The 16,219-nt window shown below is 57.8% G+C and overlaps 2 protein-coding genes across 4 annotated transcripts; both read left to right on the top strand.

Moving 5' to 3' along the window:
• The first annotated feature begins 3,341 nt into the window (after positions 1-3,341).
• Positions 3,342-7,376, top strand: b3gnt2l (UDP-GlcNAc:betaGal beta-1,3-N-acetylglucosaminyltransferase 2, like). Of its 3 annotated transcripts, none has more exons than XM_042345619.1 (2): positions 3,342-3,578; positions 5,796-7,376. In XM_042345619.1, the coding sequence occupies exon 2, from the start codon at positions 5,796-5,798 to the stop codon at positions 6,993-6,995; it is 1,200 nt and encodes a 399-aa protein (XP_042201553.1). In that variant the 5' UTR covers positions 3,342-3,578; the 3' UTR covers positions 6,996-7,376. The 3 variants fall into 3 exon arrangements, with proteins under 3 accessions (XP_042201553.1, XP_042201552.1, XP_042201554.1); XM_042345618.1 differs by lacking the exon at positions 3,342-3,578 and adding an exon at positions 3,863-3,944; XM_042345620.1 differs by lacking the exon at positions 3,342-3,578 and adding an exon at positions 4,337-4,356.
• Positions 7,377-11,500: 4,124 nt separating this feature from the next.
• Positions 11,501-14,796, top strand: dmac2 (distal membrane arm assembly component 2; the record flags this gene model as incomplete). Its single annotated transcript, XM_042345624.1, is given in 4 exon segments — positions 11,501-11,541; positions 13,237-13,412; positions 14,293-14,373; positions 14,721-14,796. Coding segments are annotated over 4 exon segments (351 nt in total), but the record flags the coding sequence as incomplete, so codon positions are not given.
• Positions 14,797-16,219: the final 1,423 nt, after the last annotated feature.

A 16,219-nucleotide genomic window follows, 5' to 3' on the forward strand; every position in this document is an offset into this window, starting at 1 on the left:
GTGTGTCAGACGCCCGGCTGACACCCTCCCTCCCCACACGCCAACACACGTCTCAAACCAATGTGACAAAAATAATACTAATGATTATTATTAATTATTATTTCTTAACGTAACAGTGAGGACCATGACAAAAAGACCGGGGTGGGGGGGGGGGTGGGGGTGGGGGCGGTGAGGGGGGCGGAGGGGGCGGTGAGGGGGGAGAAGGTGATGAAGCACTGGTCGAAGAGGAAGATTTTCAGACACGATCCGAAAGAGGGGAAGGAGGGGGCAAAGGCGGAGGGGGGGGATTAGAGGGAGAGAGTTCCAGATATTTGGGGGCGTAGTGGTTGAAAGAGCGGCTACTGAGGGTGGCACAGAGGGCACGAGGGGAAGTGGACGCCAGTCGAACGGAGGCAGCGGGTAGTGGGATGGGGGGCGGGCGGGCGGGAGTGGGGGGGGGTAAGCAGGTCGGAGAGGGAGGGAGGGATGTGTCAGGGGATTTGGGGACGAGTGAGAGGGTCTTCCGTGCGGTGACCGGGGGCCAGGGGAGGCTGGCGAGGGCTGGGGCGGTGGGGGGCAACGGGGTACCAGCGGGTGGGGTAAGGGGGTGTCCCCACAAACCGTCCTGGACTGAGTGGCCACGTTATTATTATTGTATTTTTTAAGGGATTGTGAACCCCCCGATACAGCGATCCGTCAATCAACTAACGAGCGAGTTCCTACTGACTGGTAACCAGAGGCGCGCGCACGCGTGTGCGTGTGCGTGTGTGTGTGCGTGCGTGCGTGTGCGTGCGTGACTGTGTGTGTGACTGTGTGTGTTATTGTGCGAGTGTGTTATTGTGCGAGTGAGTGCGTGTGAGTGGGTTATTGTGCGAGTGTGAGTGTGTTATTGTGCGAGTGTGAGTGGGTTATTGTGCGAGTGTGAGTGTGTTATTGTGCGAGTGTGAGTGGGTTATTGTGCGAGTGTGAGTGGGTTATTGTGCGAGTGTGAGTGTGTTATTGTGCGAGTGTGAGTGTGTTATTGTGCGAGTGTGAGTGTGTTATTGTGCGAGTGTGAGTGTTATTGTGCGAGTGTGAGTGGGTTTTTGTGCGAGTGTGAGTGTGCTATTGTGTGAATGTGAGTGTGTTATTGTGTGAGTGTGTGAGCGTGTTATTGTGTGTGAGTGCGTTATTGTGTGTGTGTGATTATGCGAGCGTGTGTGTGTCATTGTGTGTGTGCGAGTGTGTTATTGTGCGAGTGTGTGAGTGTGTGTTATTGTGTGTGTGTGAGTGTGTGTTATTGTGCGAGTGTGTGAGTGTGAGTGTGAGTGTGTGAGTGTGTGTGTGTGAGTGTGTGAGTGTGTGTGAGTGTGAGTGTGTGTGGTATTGTGTGAGTGTGTGTGTGTGAGTGTGTGTGTGAGTGTGAGTGTGTGTGAGTGATTGTGTACGTACGTCTGACTTCGCACTTATCTAAATAACCGACTAGAAATTTGGTGATGTTACACACAGTGACACATGTGCACTAATCTACAAAGTCCTGATACCCCTCATGTTTCCACCACCCGACCCTGTGTGTGTGAGCGCGTCTGTGTGTGTGCGTGTGTGAGTCTGTGTGTGTGTCTGTCTCTGTGTGTGTGTGTGAATGCGTCTGTGTGTCTGTGTGTGTGTGTCTGTGTGTGTGTCTGTGTGTGAGTGCGTCTGTGTGTGTGTGTGTGTCTGTGTGTGTGTGTCTGTCTCTGTGTGTGTGTGTGTGTGTCTGTGTGTGTGTCTGTGTGTGTGTCTGTCTGTGTCTCTGTGTGTGTGTGTGAGTCTGTCTGTCTGTGTCTGTGTGTGTGTGTGTGTGTCTGTGTGTGTGTCTGTCTGTGTTTCTGTGTGTGTGTGTGTTTGTGTGAGTGCGTCTGTGTCTGTGTGTGAGTGCGTCTGTGTGTGTGTGTGTGTGCGTCTGTGTGTGTGTGAGTGTGTGTGTGCGTCTGTGTGTGTGTGAGTGTGTGTGTGCGTCTGTGTGTGTGTGAGTGTGTGTGTGCGTCTGTGTGTGTGTGTGTGTGTGCGCACCCACCATTTTCATGGCGGATCATAGTGTTTGGTGTGACACCTTCTGTAACGTGGACGGAGGGAGTGAGGAGTGAGGCGGCAAAGCTATATCACTGACGTCTCTTATCACTGTGGTGCAATGGGGGTGGGGGGGTGAGGGGGGTGTGGGTCTGGGTGGGGGGTGGGGGGGGGGTGGGGGGTGGGGGGGGGTGGGGGTTCGGGAGTAACAGGACTTTGCAGAAAACCCCCCAACTATGTTGTGTCTCTTTGTATTAAAGAATTTTTTTTGTACGCACTCGTATGATATTTGCCGCACGAAGAGAGAGAACGAGAGAGAGAGAGAGAATGAGAGAGAATGAGAGAGAGAGAAGAGAGAGAGAGAGAGAGAGAAGTTAGGAGGGTGGGGGGTGGGGGTGGGGGGAGAAAGAAAGGTCCCCTATGAAGACCACTACCCAAAGCGTTGGCATCGAGCGAAATCACCGTAGCAATGAAACCCCCAAATCCTCAGCTTTTTCTTTTCTTTTCTTCTCTTTTCTTTTCCTTTTCCTTTCTCTTTCCTTCGCTCTTTCCTTCCTGTGGTTTCGGGGCGGAATCGGAGGCGTTGTCGACGGGACGGACCCTCGATGGCCATTCCCACGGTCGTCCCCGGGCCTCGCCCCGACCGTCGCCTTTCGGAGCTCCGGACGCGGAGGGTGGGGGGGGGGTGTGGGGGCTTCCAACCGAGACGACGTCCCTCCCTCAAAGCCCTTCGCGGGATCGCGCCCGTCGAGCGTAGTGACCGCGCGTTTCGTGGGCGAAACGTTGGCCGAGGGATCGTTACCCCCGGAAAGCGATCCCCCCCCCCACCCCCCACCCGATCGACTTAACAGAGGTGTGTGTGGGTGTGAGTGTGGGGGTGGAGGGAGAGGGAGGGAGGGAGGGAGGGAGGGAGGGAGGGAACTGGCTCAAGATTTCGTCCCGACCCGTCCCGACCCGACCCGTCCCGACCCGTCCAAACCGTCCCGACCCGTCCCGTCCCGACCCGACCCGTCCCGACCCGAACCGTCCCGACCCGTCCCGACCCGAACCGTCCCGACCCGTCTCGACCCGTCCCGACCCGAACCGGCCCGACCCGACCCGTCCCGACCCATCCCAACCCGACCCGACCCGTCCCGACCCGAACCGACCCGTCTCGACCCGTCCCAACCCGAACCGGCCCGACCCAATCCGACCCGTCCCGACCCGACCCGACCCGTCCAACCTGACCCGACCCGTCCCGAACCGACCCGTCCGTCCCGACCCGACCCGTCCAACCTGACCCGACCAGTCCCGAACTGACCCGACCGTCCCGACCCGTCCCGACCCGACCCGCCCCGACCCGCCCGGGAATCGAACCTCTGGCTCGCGAGACGAGAGCCGCGGAGACAAACCCCCGACTGTCTCACACACACACACACACACACCGGTTGTTATCAGAGACCCGCAACGAGGGAAGGAAACGGTTAAGGCAAGTCTGGGGGCAGAGAGGTTGTCCGGTCCCAAAAAAATACACACGTCCGCAGGTCTGAGGGGACCACACAGCAGCCGTCGGGGATAAGGCACCTCCTCAGGTAACCTGGAGAGAGAGAGAGAGAGAGAGAGAGAGTGTGCGAGAGAGAGAGAGAGAGAGAGAGGAAAGTGAGAGTGAGAGAGAGAGAGAGAGAGTGAGTGCGGAGGTAAAGTGCAAATGATTGGAACCTGTGGTGTATCGGTGAGAGACGCGGAAGTCTGGAGGGACAATTGACACTGAGAGAAGCTGAGAGTCAGAGAGAGCGACGGAGGGAGAGGGGGAGAGACAGAAGGAGGAAAAGAAAGAGATAGAGAGAGAGAGAGAGAGAGAGAGAGAGAGAGAAGGAGGAAACGAAAGAGAGAGAGAGAGACACAGAGAGAGAGAGAGAGAGATCTCTTGTCCTCGAACTCCACCAATACATAAGGAGGTAAGAAGACTTTGCTCTCTTGACGTGACGTTTCTTCAGCTCAAAGCTCCCACCGTTTGGGGGGTGGGTGGGGGGTGGGGGGGTGGGTGGTGGGGTGGGGGGGGGGAGGTCAGAGATGTCTGGTCTCACCCCCCAAAAGCTTCCTTCGCTTCCAGTGAGAGTGGATCCAAATGATGTCTTAATAATAATAATAATAATAATAATAATAATAATGGATCCAAATGATGTCTTAATAATAATAATGATAATGATGATGATGATGGCGACGACGATGATGATGAGCTTTCCCTCTCACGCCACCGCCCGCGAGCCGTTTAAAGCCGTCATTAAAGCATGTCACCAGACTCCGTGGGGCGTAGTGACTGTGTGTTTTGTGGGCGAAACAGGGTGGGGAGGGGAGTAAGGAAATAAGGTAAGGAATAGAGAGTAAGGGTTTTAACCCCGACCTGACCCGCCCGGGAATCGAACCCGGTTCCTCTCTCTCTCTCTCTCTCTCACCCGTAAGGCGAGGGGCGGTTGGGGGGGGGGGTTGGGGGGAGTGGGGGGAGTGGGGTCTAACCCCCATTTTTTTTCAATTTAATTAATAAGCAAAAGAGGATGGAAAACTGGAACGGGCGAGAAATTTGCCGCTGGGGTCAGATTGAATCCTTGGGGAGGGTGGGGTCGGCAACCAGAGGCCAGAGGGCTTTGCAGATTATACTGTGCGGCGTAGTGACTGTGTTTTTCGCACACACGCCTGTTGGCCAGGATACCGGCAGATAAGAAATAACTTTGTACCGACGGCCGTCTTGATTTAATCATTGACCGCAACTGAGGATTCCTCCACCGGTGCGGGAAGTAATTTGCCCGCGGCAAGTTTCACCGGGTGGGGGGTGGGTGGGGGGGTGGGGGGGTGGGTGAGGGGGTGGGGGGGAGCGGGGGAGAGACAGAGAGGGGGTGTGTGTGTGGGGAGGGAGGGGGTTTGATGGAGGGTTTACTCAACTGGGAGCAGCCGAGATGACGTCAGCGCAAACCACGAGATAAAAATACTTTCGTCATCGTGGGGGGTGGGGGTGGGGGGTGGGGGTGGGGGGGGGGTGGGGGGTGGGAGGGGGGTCGGACGGATCTAAATAACTATGAGCCATGTTGATTAATCTCTGCCTTCGATCCGACGCCTTCATCACACGTCGTGCGCGCGCACCCCCCCCAACAGCGCCCCTCGAGACCCTTTGACACCACCGACGTCGCACCCCGCTTTCCCCTCTCCCCCCCCCCACCCTCCCCGCCTCCAGCCCCCACCCCCCACTTTCCCGAGCGAGTCCTCAAAGGAACCTCAAACGACACCGGGCTCTTGTGTTTCTTACGCCCGACTCTGGAGGGGGTACGTCTCGAAGGCTCCTCACGTACCCGGCTAAGGGGGGGGTGGTGGTGGCGGGGGAGGGGGGAGGGGGTCGGGGGGGGCTTGCGAGCCTCGGGAAACCGCCACGGAACGAGCGAGAGACACGAGGAGCGAGGGGGCGAAGGTTTTTTCTGTGGTGGGGGGGGTCGTCGAAAGCCCCCGTCTTGACAAACGTCCGAACCTCGTTGGGTTGCATCACTTCCTGGGTGCCATCGTCAACCTCCCCACCCACCCAAAGGGTAGGATCAGTACTAGCGTCTGGTCCACTAGCCTTCTGGCTACCTGGTCCTCACCTTGATCTCCCTCTCTCTCTCTCTCTCTCTCCTCTCTCTCCTCTCTCTCTCCCCTCTCTCCCTCTCTCTCTCTCTCCCTCTCTCTCTCTCTCCTCTCTCTCGCTCTCCCTCTCTCTCTCTCTCGCTCTCTCGCTCTCTCTCTCTCTCTCTCCCTCTCCCTCTCTCTCTCTCTCTCTCCAGATGATGCGTTTGAACGTTCAGAATGGAGTCGTGTTCGGAGTCTTGGGAATCTGTCTGATCAACGTCTTCGTGAACATCTTCAGAATCCCGCAGCGCGGGTACCGGCCGAGGAACCTAAACAACACCTCGGAGACAACCCAACCGGTCGCCAGAGTGGAACTGATCCAAATTTCCCATCAGTTCAAGAACTTTGTCCCAGTGAAGAGTGCCTTCTGGAACAAGCGCCAACATCAGATGTTCCAGCTGGTGGACCTACTACTGGAAACATCGGGGGTTTACATCCCGCCCCGGTGCCAGCTTACCGACGGGCACGGGAGCATCGACAACTTCAACACCTACCCTCAGCCCCTCAAGGACTTTGTGCGATACATTGGCTGTAGGCATTTCCCGCAGCTCATCGACCACCCTCGCAAGTGCCAGCCCGAGCCCTTTCTGCTCTTGGTGGTCAAGTCGGTGGTGGGCAGCTTCGAGAGGAGGCAGGCCATCCGGGAGACGTGGGGCAAGGAGGGCAAGGTGGAAGGACTGGAGGTCCGATTGGTCTTCCTCCTGGGCTCCAGCCGCGGGGAAGGTTACGGGCCGAACCTCAAGGCGCTGTTGGGGTTCGAAGACGGGCTGTACGGGGATCTGCTCCAGTGGGACTTCAGGGACACCCTCTTCAACCTGACCCTGAAGGACACCTTGTTCCTGAGATGGGCCGACACCCACTGCCCCGGCGCCAGGTACATCTTCAAAGGGGACGACGACATCTTCCTCAACACGCCCGCCCTGGTCAGCCACCTCCGGAGCCTGAACCAGACCGAGACCTCCTCCCCCATCTATCTGGGCCAAAGCATCCTCAACGCCAGCCCCTTGCGCGACCTCAAGAGCAAGTACTTCATCCCCTCCACGCTATACGAAGGAGCCTACCCGGGGTACATGGGTGGAGGGGGCTTCGTGTACTCGGGCTCCCTGATCAAACCCCTCTACGCCGTCTCCCACTACATCCCCTTTTTCCCCATCGACGACGTGTTCACCGGCATGTGTTTCCTGGCGCTGGGGGTGTCGCCCACCCACCACGAGGGGTTCAGGACGTTCGATATCGACCAGCGGCACCGCAGAGACCCTTGCGTTCACCGAGACCTCCTCCTCGTTCACCAGCGAACCCCCCTGGAGGTCACCTGGCTCTGGGAAGCCGTCCGTAACCCGGAGCTGAAGTGCTAGGAAACCCACGGCCAGCGAAGAGGTCGCAGGTGTTAAGATAACGGGGCGAATTCTGACGAGGAGATTGTCAAGGAACCCCCCGGTTATAATTTGCTCGGAACTCGCTGTTCGGGTGGAAAAGCTCCCAACGCTCCTGGGAAGCAGATTCGATACTAGTTTTTCCCGAAGGGAATTGAAGAGGAACAGTGCGCAGGGTTACGGGGGAAGAGTGGGGACCAGTCGGGGTAATACCCATCCGTTGGCTCTGGTCAACGTCTTGAATCTCACGGCTCTCACCTCCTCCTCCTACCCGACCTCCCCCTATATCTCCCCGAACCCGAACACAACCCGGGTGTCAGGTTCGACCCCCAATTATCCTTCCTCCCCCACATCCGGTCCCTCACCAGCACCGCCCCACTACTCTAACGCCCTCCTCCGCCGCCATCCAGAACTCTGCCGCCCACATTCTCACCCTCACCAAACCCAAACCCCGATCCCCCCAGTCCTGGGTCCCCCACGTCCTCCCCCACCCCCAAAACCCCTCTCCCCGATCCCCCCCAGTCCTGGCCAGACTACCCCCCCCCCCAAGCACTACCAGTGCCCCAAAGTCAGGGCTTCAACCCACAAACTTCCGACTCGAGAGTCTGTGGCGAGCGCCGGCTGAGACGTAACTTTGGGAGATCGCACGGAGAGCGATCGCGAAGTGTTTTGCTTTCGCTGAAACCCGATCGAAAAATGTAACGTGGAACTAACCCCTAATAAATAAAATAAAATCCACCCAATTCTACCCCACAACGACCCTCTCCCATCGGGTTTGCTGTTACGTTGGCATTTGTCTTATATTTTTTTTGTGGTGGGGTGGGGGTGGGGGTGGGGGTGGTGAAAGGGGGGTTTTGCCCCCTGACCTGACCCGCCCGGGAATCGAACTCGGGTCCTCTGGCTTGTGAGGGGACGGGTCTAACCCCTGAGCTACAGGGGCTGTGGGGTGCGAGGGGGGGGGGTCTAACCCCTGAGCTACAGGGGCTGTGGGGTGCGAGGGGGGGGTCTAACCCCTGAGCTACAGGGGCTGTGGGGTGCGAGGCGAGGAGGGGTCTAACCCCCGAGCTCCAGGGGCTGTGGGGTGCGAGGCGAGGAGGGGTCTAACCCCCGCGCTCCAGGGGGCCGTGACGTGCGAGGCGAGGATTGTTCGAACACAATCTCGGTCCACAAGTCCTCCTGCTGCCCCCACCCCCCCCCCCCACCCCCCCACCACCACCACCACCACCTCCCCCATCGCCCCACCAGCGATTTGGGGATTCAATTTAGCCCCAAATGAATAGTATTATTTCCCGAAGTGCTGAGCCTCTCTCTCTCTCTCTCTCTGTGTTGCCTCGTTCCTCATTTGCCCCTCGAGCTCCCCACCCCCCACCACCCCCCCCCCCACCCCCCACCCCACCCGCCCCTTGAATAAACATGGACCCTGCCTTGCTCCGGCATCCGACAAACAAGTCCGACCGGTTTGCGCCTGTGTTTATCCTGTCCACACATCTCCCGGCCACTTCCTCTCACTCTCACGCTCACGTGAGACGCCAGTTTCCTCTTGAATGCAAACACAACCACCTCCCTTCCCCCCCCTCTCCCCCCCCCACCCCCCCACCCCTCGCTTCCTCTTCGTCCGAGCCTCGCCCGCTCTCCCACCTCTCCCCTCTCCCCCCCAAACCCCCCCGACCCGCGGCCGCGTCCCCCCCACCGGCGCGACCATCCGACGGGTCCGCGCGACTCCCTCCCGATCGAACCGGTTCCTCCTGGATTCCTCTTTGGGATCCTCTCGGGGGTTGACCCCCGAACGGGTGGGGAACACCCGGCTTGATTGCGTGAACACGATCGACCCCCCCCCACCCACCCACCCCACCCCCACCCCTTTTCGCGTCTCGAAGCGCTTCGGGGTGGGTGGTGGGGTGGGGGGGGGTGGGGGGTCGCGCCGTCGAGTGTGTAGTGACCGTGTGTGTTTTGTGGGCAAAGCTCTCTCTCTCTCTCTCTCCCAGCATTGTGCTGTGTCGGGCGGGGGCTCGAACCCACAACCCCCTGAGCCGGGAGTGAGGGGGTGGGTGGTGGGGGGGGTCGCGCCGTCGAGTGTGTAGTGACCGTGTGTGTTTTGCGGGCAAAGCTCTCTCTCTCTCTCTCTCTCTCCCCCAGCATTGTGCTGTGTCGGGCGGGGGCTCGAACCCACTACCCCCTGAGCCGGGAGCGAGGGGGTGGGGGGGGGGGGGACGGGGGGGGTTAGAGTCGGAGTTCAAAATCTCCAAACAACACAACCTCTGGTTTCCTAAACAGACAGACAACACCCTTCGACATGTTGACATAACGGGGCGGACAGAAAGACACGCACTACACTTCCGGTTGGTTTTTCGAACCACACCCAGGACTGTGGAAAAGAGGCTTATCCTTAACCCCCTCCCACCTCCCCCCCTCCCCATCCCCACCCCCCCCACCTCCCCCCTCCCCATCCCCACCCCCCCCCCACCACCCCCCGAGGGTTAATCTCATCGCGTCATCGTTTGCGAGTCAAAGTCGGTCGCTCGGGGACCTACGCAAACGAAGCCCTGCAGCAACGAGGGGGTCGTTACCTCCGCTCTCTCTCTCTCCCTCTCCCTCTCGCTCTCTCCCTCTCGCTCTCTCTCTCTCTCTCCCTCTCTCTCTCTCTCTCCCTCTCCCTCTCTCTCGCTCTCTCTCTCTCTCTCTCCCCTTCGCCACTCACGAAAAGAAACAGGGCTTCGCGTCGGGCGCGGCGCGTACGGAGCCGCGCGCCGAGGTCTCGGAGAGCTGCCACGCCGGGTGGAGTTGACCCAACGGGTGTCCCGCGGGCGGCACACGGCGGCCGTCACGCTTGTCACGGAGAGCGAGAGAGTGGATCGCGTGACGTGTAATTATCTGCCGGGAGGATTTATCGCCCCCGGGAACCGCCCGACCCGAACACTAACAGCTGCGATTCTACTTAGTGCCGGAGGGAGAGAGAGAGAGAGAGAGAGAGAGAGATGATCGACTTGGGATTGATTAACTCCACACAGACACACACACGCACGCACACACACACACACGGACACGCACACACACGCACACACACACACACAAGGGCACAGACGCACACACGCAGAAACACACACACACACACACACTCAAACATGCAGACACACTCAAACATGCAGACACACACAGACACGCACGCACACACAGACACGCACACACCGGAACACACACACGCGCACGCACAGGCACGCGCGCGCGCGCACGCAAACACGCAGACACGCACAGACACGCACACACACAGACACACACACACGCGCGCAGACACGCACACACAGAAACACACGCGCGCGCGCGCACAGACACGCACGCACGCACGCACACACACACAGAAACACACGGACACACACACACACACACACACACAACAACGAATCGACATCTATAGAGCGCCTTTCGCGTCGGGAGAACGTCCCGAAGCGCTGAACAGTCAGGTGTCGGGGCCCGAGCCCGTGGGAGGGGTGATGTCCCCAAGGTGTAGCATGTAGAGGGACACACACACACACACACACGCACACACGCACACGCCTCTGTTTTCCCAGCAGGAAGCAGGAACCGGGCTGTTCGCCGAACTGGTTTTTCCGGTGGTTAATAATCCCCTTTTTTGTGTTTAAAATAATGCGGTCACTCGAAACCACCGCCACTTGTCTGCGTGGGGGTGGGGGAGGAGTGGGGTGGGGTGGGGGAGGGTGGGGGGGATGGGGCGCGGGGGCCGTGCGCAAATGTCTGCCGTGTTTCGCCCAGACACGAAACGCGCGGTCACTACGCTGAAGCTCTGGGCTCGACGATGCAAACTCCCCAACTCGTCCCTCCGCCGACTGCGGATGAGCCAGAACTCTGCCGCCCGCGTCCTCTCCCGCCCCCGACTCCGTGACCCCCCATCTCCCCCACTCTCGCCCCCCCGGTCCTCACCTCCAAAGCCCTCCGTGGCCTCGTCCCCACCCTCCCTCTGCCACCGCCTCACCCCCCCCCCCACCAACCCGCCCCGCGCCCTCCAGCCACGTTCCCCCCGACCCTATTAGTATTATTTAATATCTATTTATTATTAGTTATTATTATTATTTAATATTATTATGTATTAGTATTATTTAATATCCATTTATTATTATTTATTATTATTTATTATTATTTAACATTATTATTTATCATTAGTTATTATTATTTAATATTATTATGTATTAGTATTATTTAATATCCATTTATTATTATTTATTATTATTTATTATTATTTAACATTATTATTTATCATTAGTTATTATTTAATATTATTATGTATTAGTATTATTTAATATCCATTTATTATTATTTATTATTATTTAACATTATTATTTATCATTAGTTATTAGTATTATTTAATATCCATTTATTATTATTAGTTATTATTATTGATCATTAGTTATTGTTCAGTGTTTGTCGTTGGCGTTGCGGTGCAGTGTTTGGGCCGCACTGCGCATGTCCGGCCGCCGAGGTCACGTGTGCGGACAAAATGGCGGCCCCCAAAGCGGTGAGTGACGCTCATCTCAGTCAGTGTCCCCCCCCCCGGGGGGTGGGGGTGGGGGGTGTCTGTCTGTGTCCCCCCCGGGGGTGGGGGTGTCTGTGTCCCCCCTGGGGTGGGGGTGTCTGTGTCCCCTCTGGGGGTGGGGGGTGTCTGTGACCCCCCCTCTGGGGGTGGGGGATGTCTGTGACCCCCCCTGGGGGTGGGGTGGGGGTGTCTGTGTCCCCCTCTGGGGTGGGGGGTGTCTGTGTCCCCCCCCCCTGGGGTGGGGGTGGGGGTGTCTGTGTCCCCCCCCTGGGGTGGGGTGGGGGTGTCTGTGTCCCCCCCCCCTGGGGGTGGGGGTGGGGGTGGGGGTGTCTGTGTCCCCCCCCGGGGGGTGGGGGTGGGGGGTGTCTGTGTCCTCCCCCCCCCTGGGGGTGGGGGTGGGGGGTGTCTGTGTCCCCCCCCCCTGGGGGTGGGGGTGGGGGGTGTCTGTGTCCCCCCCTGGGGGTGGGGTGGGGTGTCTGTGTCCCCCCCTGGGGGTGGGGGTGGGGGTGTCTGTGTCCCCCCCCTGGGGGTGGGGGTGTCTGTGTCCCCCCCTGGGGGTGGGGGTGTCTGTGTCCTGGGGTGGGGGTGGGGTGTCTGTGTCCCCTCTGGGGTGGGGGGTGTCTGTGTCCCCCCCCCGGGGGTGGGGGTGTCTGTGTCTCCCCCTGGGGGTGGGGGGTGTCTGTGTCCCCCCCTGGGGGTGGGGGGTGTCTGTGTCTCCCCCCTGGTGGTGGGGGTGTCTGTGTCCCCCTGGGGGTGGGGGGTGTCTGTGTCCCCCCTGGGGGGGGGTGGGGGGTGTCTGTGTCCCCTCTGGGGGTGGGGGGTGTCTGTGTCCCCCCCCCTGGGGGTGGGGGTGTCTGTGTCTCCCCCCCTGGGGGTGGGGGTGTCTGTGTCCCCCTCTGGGGGTGGGGGTGGGGGTGTCTGTGTCCCCCCCTGGGGGTGGGGGTGGGGGGTGTCTGTGTCCCCCTCTGGGGATGGGGGGTGTCTGTGTCCCCCCCCCACTGGGGGTGTCTGTGTCTCCCCCCCTGGGGGTGGGGGTGGGGGGTGTCTGTGTCCCCCTCTGGGGGTGGGGGGTGGGGGTGTCTGTGTCCCCCTCTGGGGATGGGGGGTGTCTGTGTCCCCCCCCGGGGGTGGGGGTGTCTGTGTCCCCCCCTGGGGTGGGGGTGGGGGGTGTCTGTGTCTCCCCCTGGGGGTGGGGGTGGGGGTGTCCCCCCCCCCGGGGGTGGGGGTGTCTGTGTCCCCCCCCTGGGGGGTGGGGGTGTCCCAAATGCGCTTCACGGGACACGCCGTAAAGTGTAGTGACTGTGCGTTTTGTGGGCGAGACGCGGCCGCCGATCGCGTCCGGCGACGTCCCCCACAAACAGCCGCGGGTGAGGGCGACCCATCAGTTATCATCAATTATCATTATTATTGATCAGTTAATCATCAATAATAATAATAATTATTATTATTATTATTATTATTTACTTTGAAGGGGTTCATTACCCCCGGAAAGTGATCCCCCCAATCGGCCGACAAGCGGGTTCCTTCCGACAGGCGTGTGCGTGTGCGCGCGTGCGTGTGCGCGCGTGTGCGTGTGCGGGGGGGGTGGTGGGGGGGAAGGGGGGAGGAGATTATTATTAATCTCCGAGGATTATTATTATTATTATTATGATTATGATTAATACTATTTGTTCTCAGCTCCGGAGCTGCCGGTGGCTGCTGCCCCCGGGCTGCCGAGGGTCCTCCTCGGGGGTGAGCGCCCCCCACTGGCCGCGGCGGGCGCTGCGGAGCCTGGCCGCTCGCTTCTCCGACGTCGAGAGCCTTCTGGGCTGGGGGGCCGACCTGGCGCGGTGGAACCTGCGCCGAAAGAACGCGTGAGTCGCGCCGGCTGCCCGCGGCTCGGTCGCCCTCGCGCCCTCGGCCCCCCCCCTCCGCCGGCCCCCCCCCCCTGGCCTCTGACCCGCAGCCTCACCGCGCCCTGGAGGCGCCTCGAGGAGCTTCACGGGAACGCGCAGCGACTGTGCGGCTCGTCGGAGCGAAACCTGACCCGACCGGGAATCGAACCGAACCCGGGTCCTCCGGTTTGCGAGGCGAACGCTCCCACCTCCTCCCTCCCCCCCCCCCCCTCCATACCCCCACTCCCGTCCAACCCGCTACCCGCTGCCCGCGCTCGACCGGGCTCCGGCCTCCGGCTCGTCCCTCGCGCCCTCCGCTCCAACCCTCGCGCCACAGCGAGAGAGAGCGAGAGAGAGAGAGAAAGAGAGAGAGAGAGACTCCTGTTCGGAAGGAGAAGTGGAATGGCACGAAAACAGAAGTGGAAGCAACTTCGGTGGAAAAACACTGAGCGCAAACCAAAGTGAATAAGGATAAGTTCGAAAAGGCTGACCCTTAATCCCGAGGCTATGACCCCCGAGTTTTCGATTCTCCAACCAGTCTCACGGCCTCTGCCCCGTCAAAGCAGGACATTGTTTGTGGGGCATTGCTGTGCGCCATTGGCCGCCGCGTTCGCCCACAAATATACAGTCAATTCGCTTTACAGTGTGTTCTGTGAAGCGCTTTGGGACGTCCTCCCGACGTGAAAAGCGCTATATCAAATGCAAGGATTATTATTATTATTCAGGTTTGACAGTCTCTTCCTCCTTATGTACTTGTAAAAACTTGCTGTAACCCTCCCTCCCTCCCCCTCTTATTAATTATTATTAATTATTATTATGATATATAAGCTACAATCCTTGTGCCTCTGGGTCTTTTCAGATATTACGGCTACACAAAGAGTCTGTACGGAGAGAACGTAGCAGCAAGTTATTACGTCCTCAATCAGAAAGGAGGTGTGAGGTACGAAAGGGATATCGTGATGACAATCTTGTCGCGGCTTCGAGACGTCCCAAAGCCCCGCGCAGGGCACACCCTGACGGGAATTGGTTGCGTATTTTCCGGGCGAAACGCGGCCCACGGCGATTGTTGCGGGCACTGCCGTGCGCCGCCAAAACACACCGTCACTGCACAGATTATTATTATTATTATTATTATTATTATTATTATTATTATTATTATTATTATACGTGTAAATGCAAGTTGCTGGTTATTATTAAATATTAAACATTAAATATTATTTTTAAATATTAAATATTATTAAATATGATTATTAATGATGATGATGATGATGTCTGATGTGTGCCCAGGTTTCAGGGGCAGGACTCCTGGATCAGGGCAAACTGGAGGGGCCATTTCAGTTGGGACTTTCTCCAGTTTAAAGATTGGTACCATCCTCGTAAATCTCCTCTGCCCCTTTCCAATGCCTTAACATCCTTCCTATAGTGCGGTGCCCAGAACTGGGGCAGTATTCTAACTGAGGCCTAACCAGTGTTTATATGGGTTAATCATAACCTCCTGACTCTTGTACTCTATGCCCCTATTTATAAAGCCCAGTATCCCATATGCCCTTTTTACAGCTTATCTCCCTGTCCTGCCACCTTCAAGGATTCATTTACCTGCCCCCCAGGTCTCTCTGTTCTTTTACCCCCTTAAGATTGTATTACCGCCTATATTGCCCCTCATTCTTTCTACCAAAATGCATTACTGCATTTCTCCACATTGAAACTCATCTGCCATGTGTCGCCCATTTTACCATTCTGTCTATGTCTTCCTGCAGTCGGCTCCTATCCTTCTCACTGTTTACCCCCTCCCTAACTTTGTGTCGTCCGCAAACTTGGAAATGGTACTTGCTATACCCAAGTCCAGATCATTTATGTATATTAAGAAGAGCAGTGGTCCTAATACCGATCCCTGGGGGACACCACTGTACACTTCCCTCCAGTCAGAAAAGCAGCCGTTCACCACAACTCTCTGCTTTCTGTCTCCCAGTGAGTTCTGGATCCGCTGCCACTGTCCCTTTTATACCATGGGCTTCTATCTTTCTTACAAGTCTTTCATGTGGCACTTTGTCAAATGCCTTTTGAAAGTCCATATAAACTACATCAACTGCACTACCTTTATCCACCCTCTCCGTTACCTCATCGAAAAATTCTATTAGATTTGTTAGACAAGATTTGCCTTTAACAAATCCTGTGGCTGTCCCTAATTAACCCATATTCTTCTAAGTGAAGATTTATTCTGTCCCGGATTATAGTCTCCAGGAGTTTCCCCACTACTGATGTAGGCTGACTGGCCTGGAGTCCCAGGTTTGTCCTTCTGTCCCTTTTTGTACAGGAGAGTCACATTGGCCACTCTCCAGTCCTCGGGCACCACTCCTGTGTCCAACGAAGATTGAAAAATTGTGGCTAAAGCCTCCGCTATTTGTACCCGTGTCTCCCATAATAATCCCGTCCGGACCGGGCGATTTATCTACCTTGAGCTACTTATCTACGGGGGGGGGTGGGGCTACAAAGCTAAATGGGGTCACGTACTTGAGGGGGTGAAGGGCTGCGAGCCCTCGCTCTGTGATCTGGGGGCAACCGGAGAGGGAGAGCTCCCGCAGGGAATCCTGGAACACGTAAAGTCGGCTCAGGCACCAGTCGTCGATGTGGGTGCAATCGTTCAGCCTCAGACACTCCAATCGCTTCAAACGCACTGAAACAAAAGACACGCGTGCTACTGCCGTGTCATGTTAAGCCCCCCCACCCCCGACACGCAGAAACCCCCCCCCCAACTCCCGGAATACAATGGCATCCACACATCCCCC

This window comes from Callorhinchus milii, unplaced genomic scaffold, assembly GCF_018977255.1.
Source record: "Callorhinchus milii isolate IMCB2004 unplaced genomic scaffold, IMCB_Cmil_1.0 Scaffold68, whole genome shotgun sequence".
Lineage (NCBI taxonomy): Eukaryota > Metazoa > Chordata > Chondrichthyes > Chimaeriformes > Callorhinchidae > Callorhinchus > Callorhinchus milii.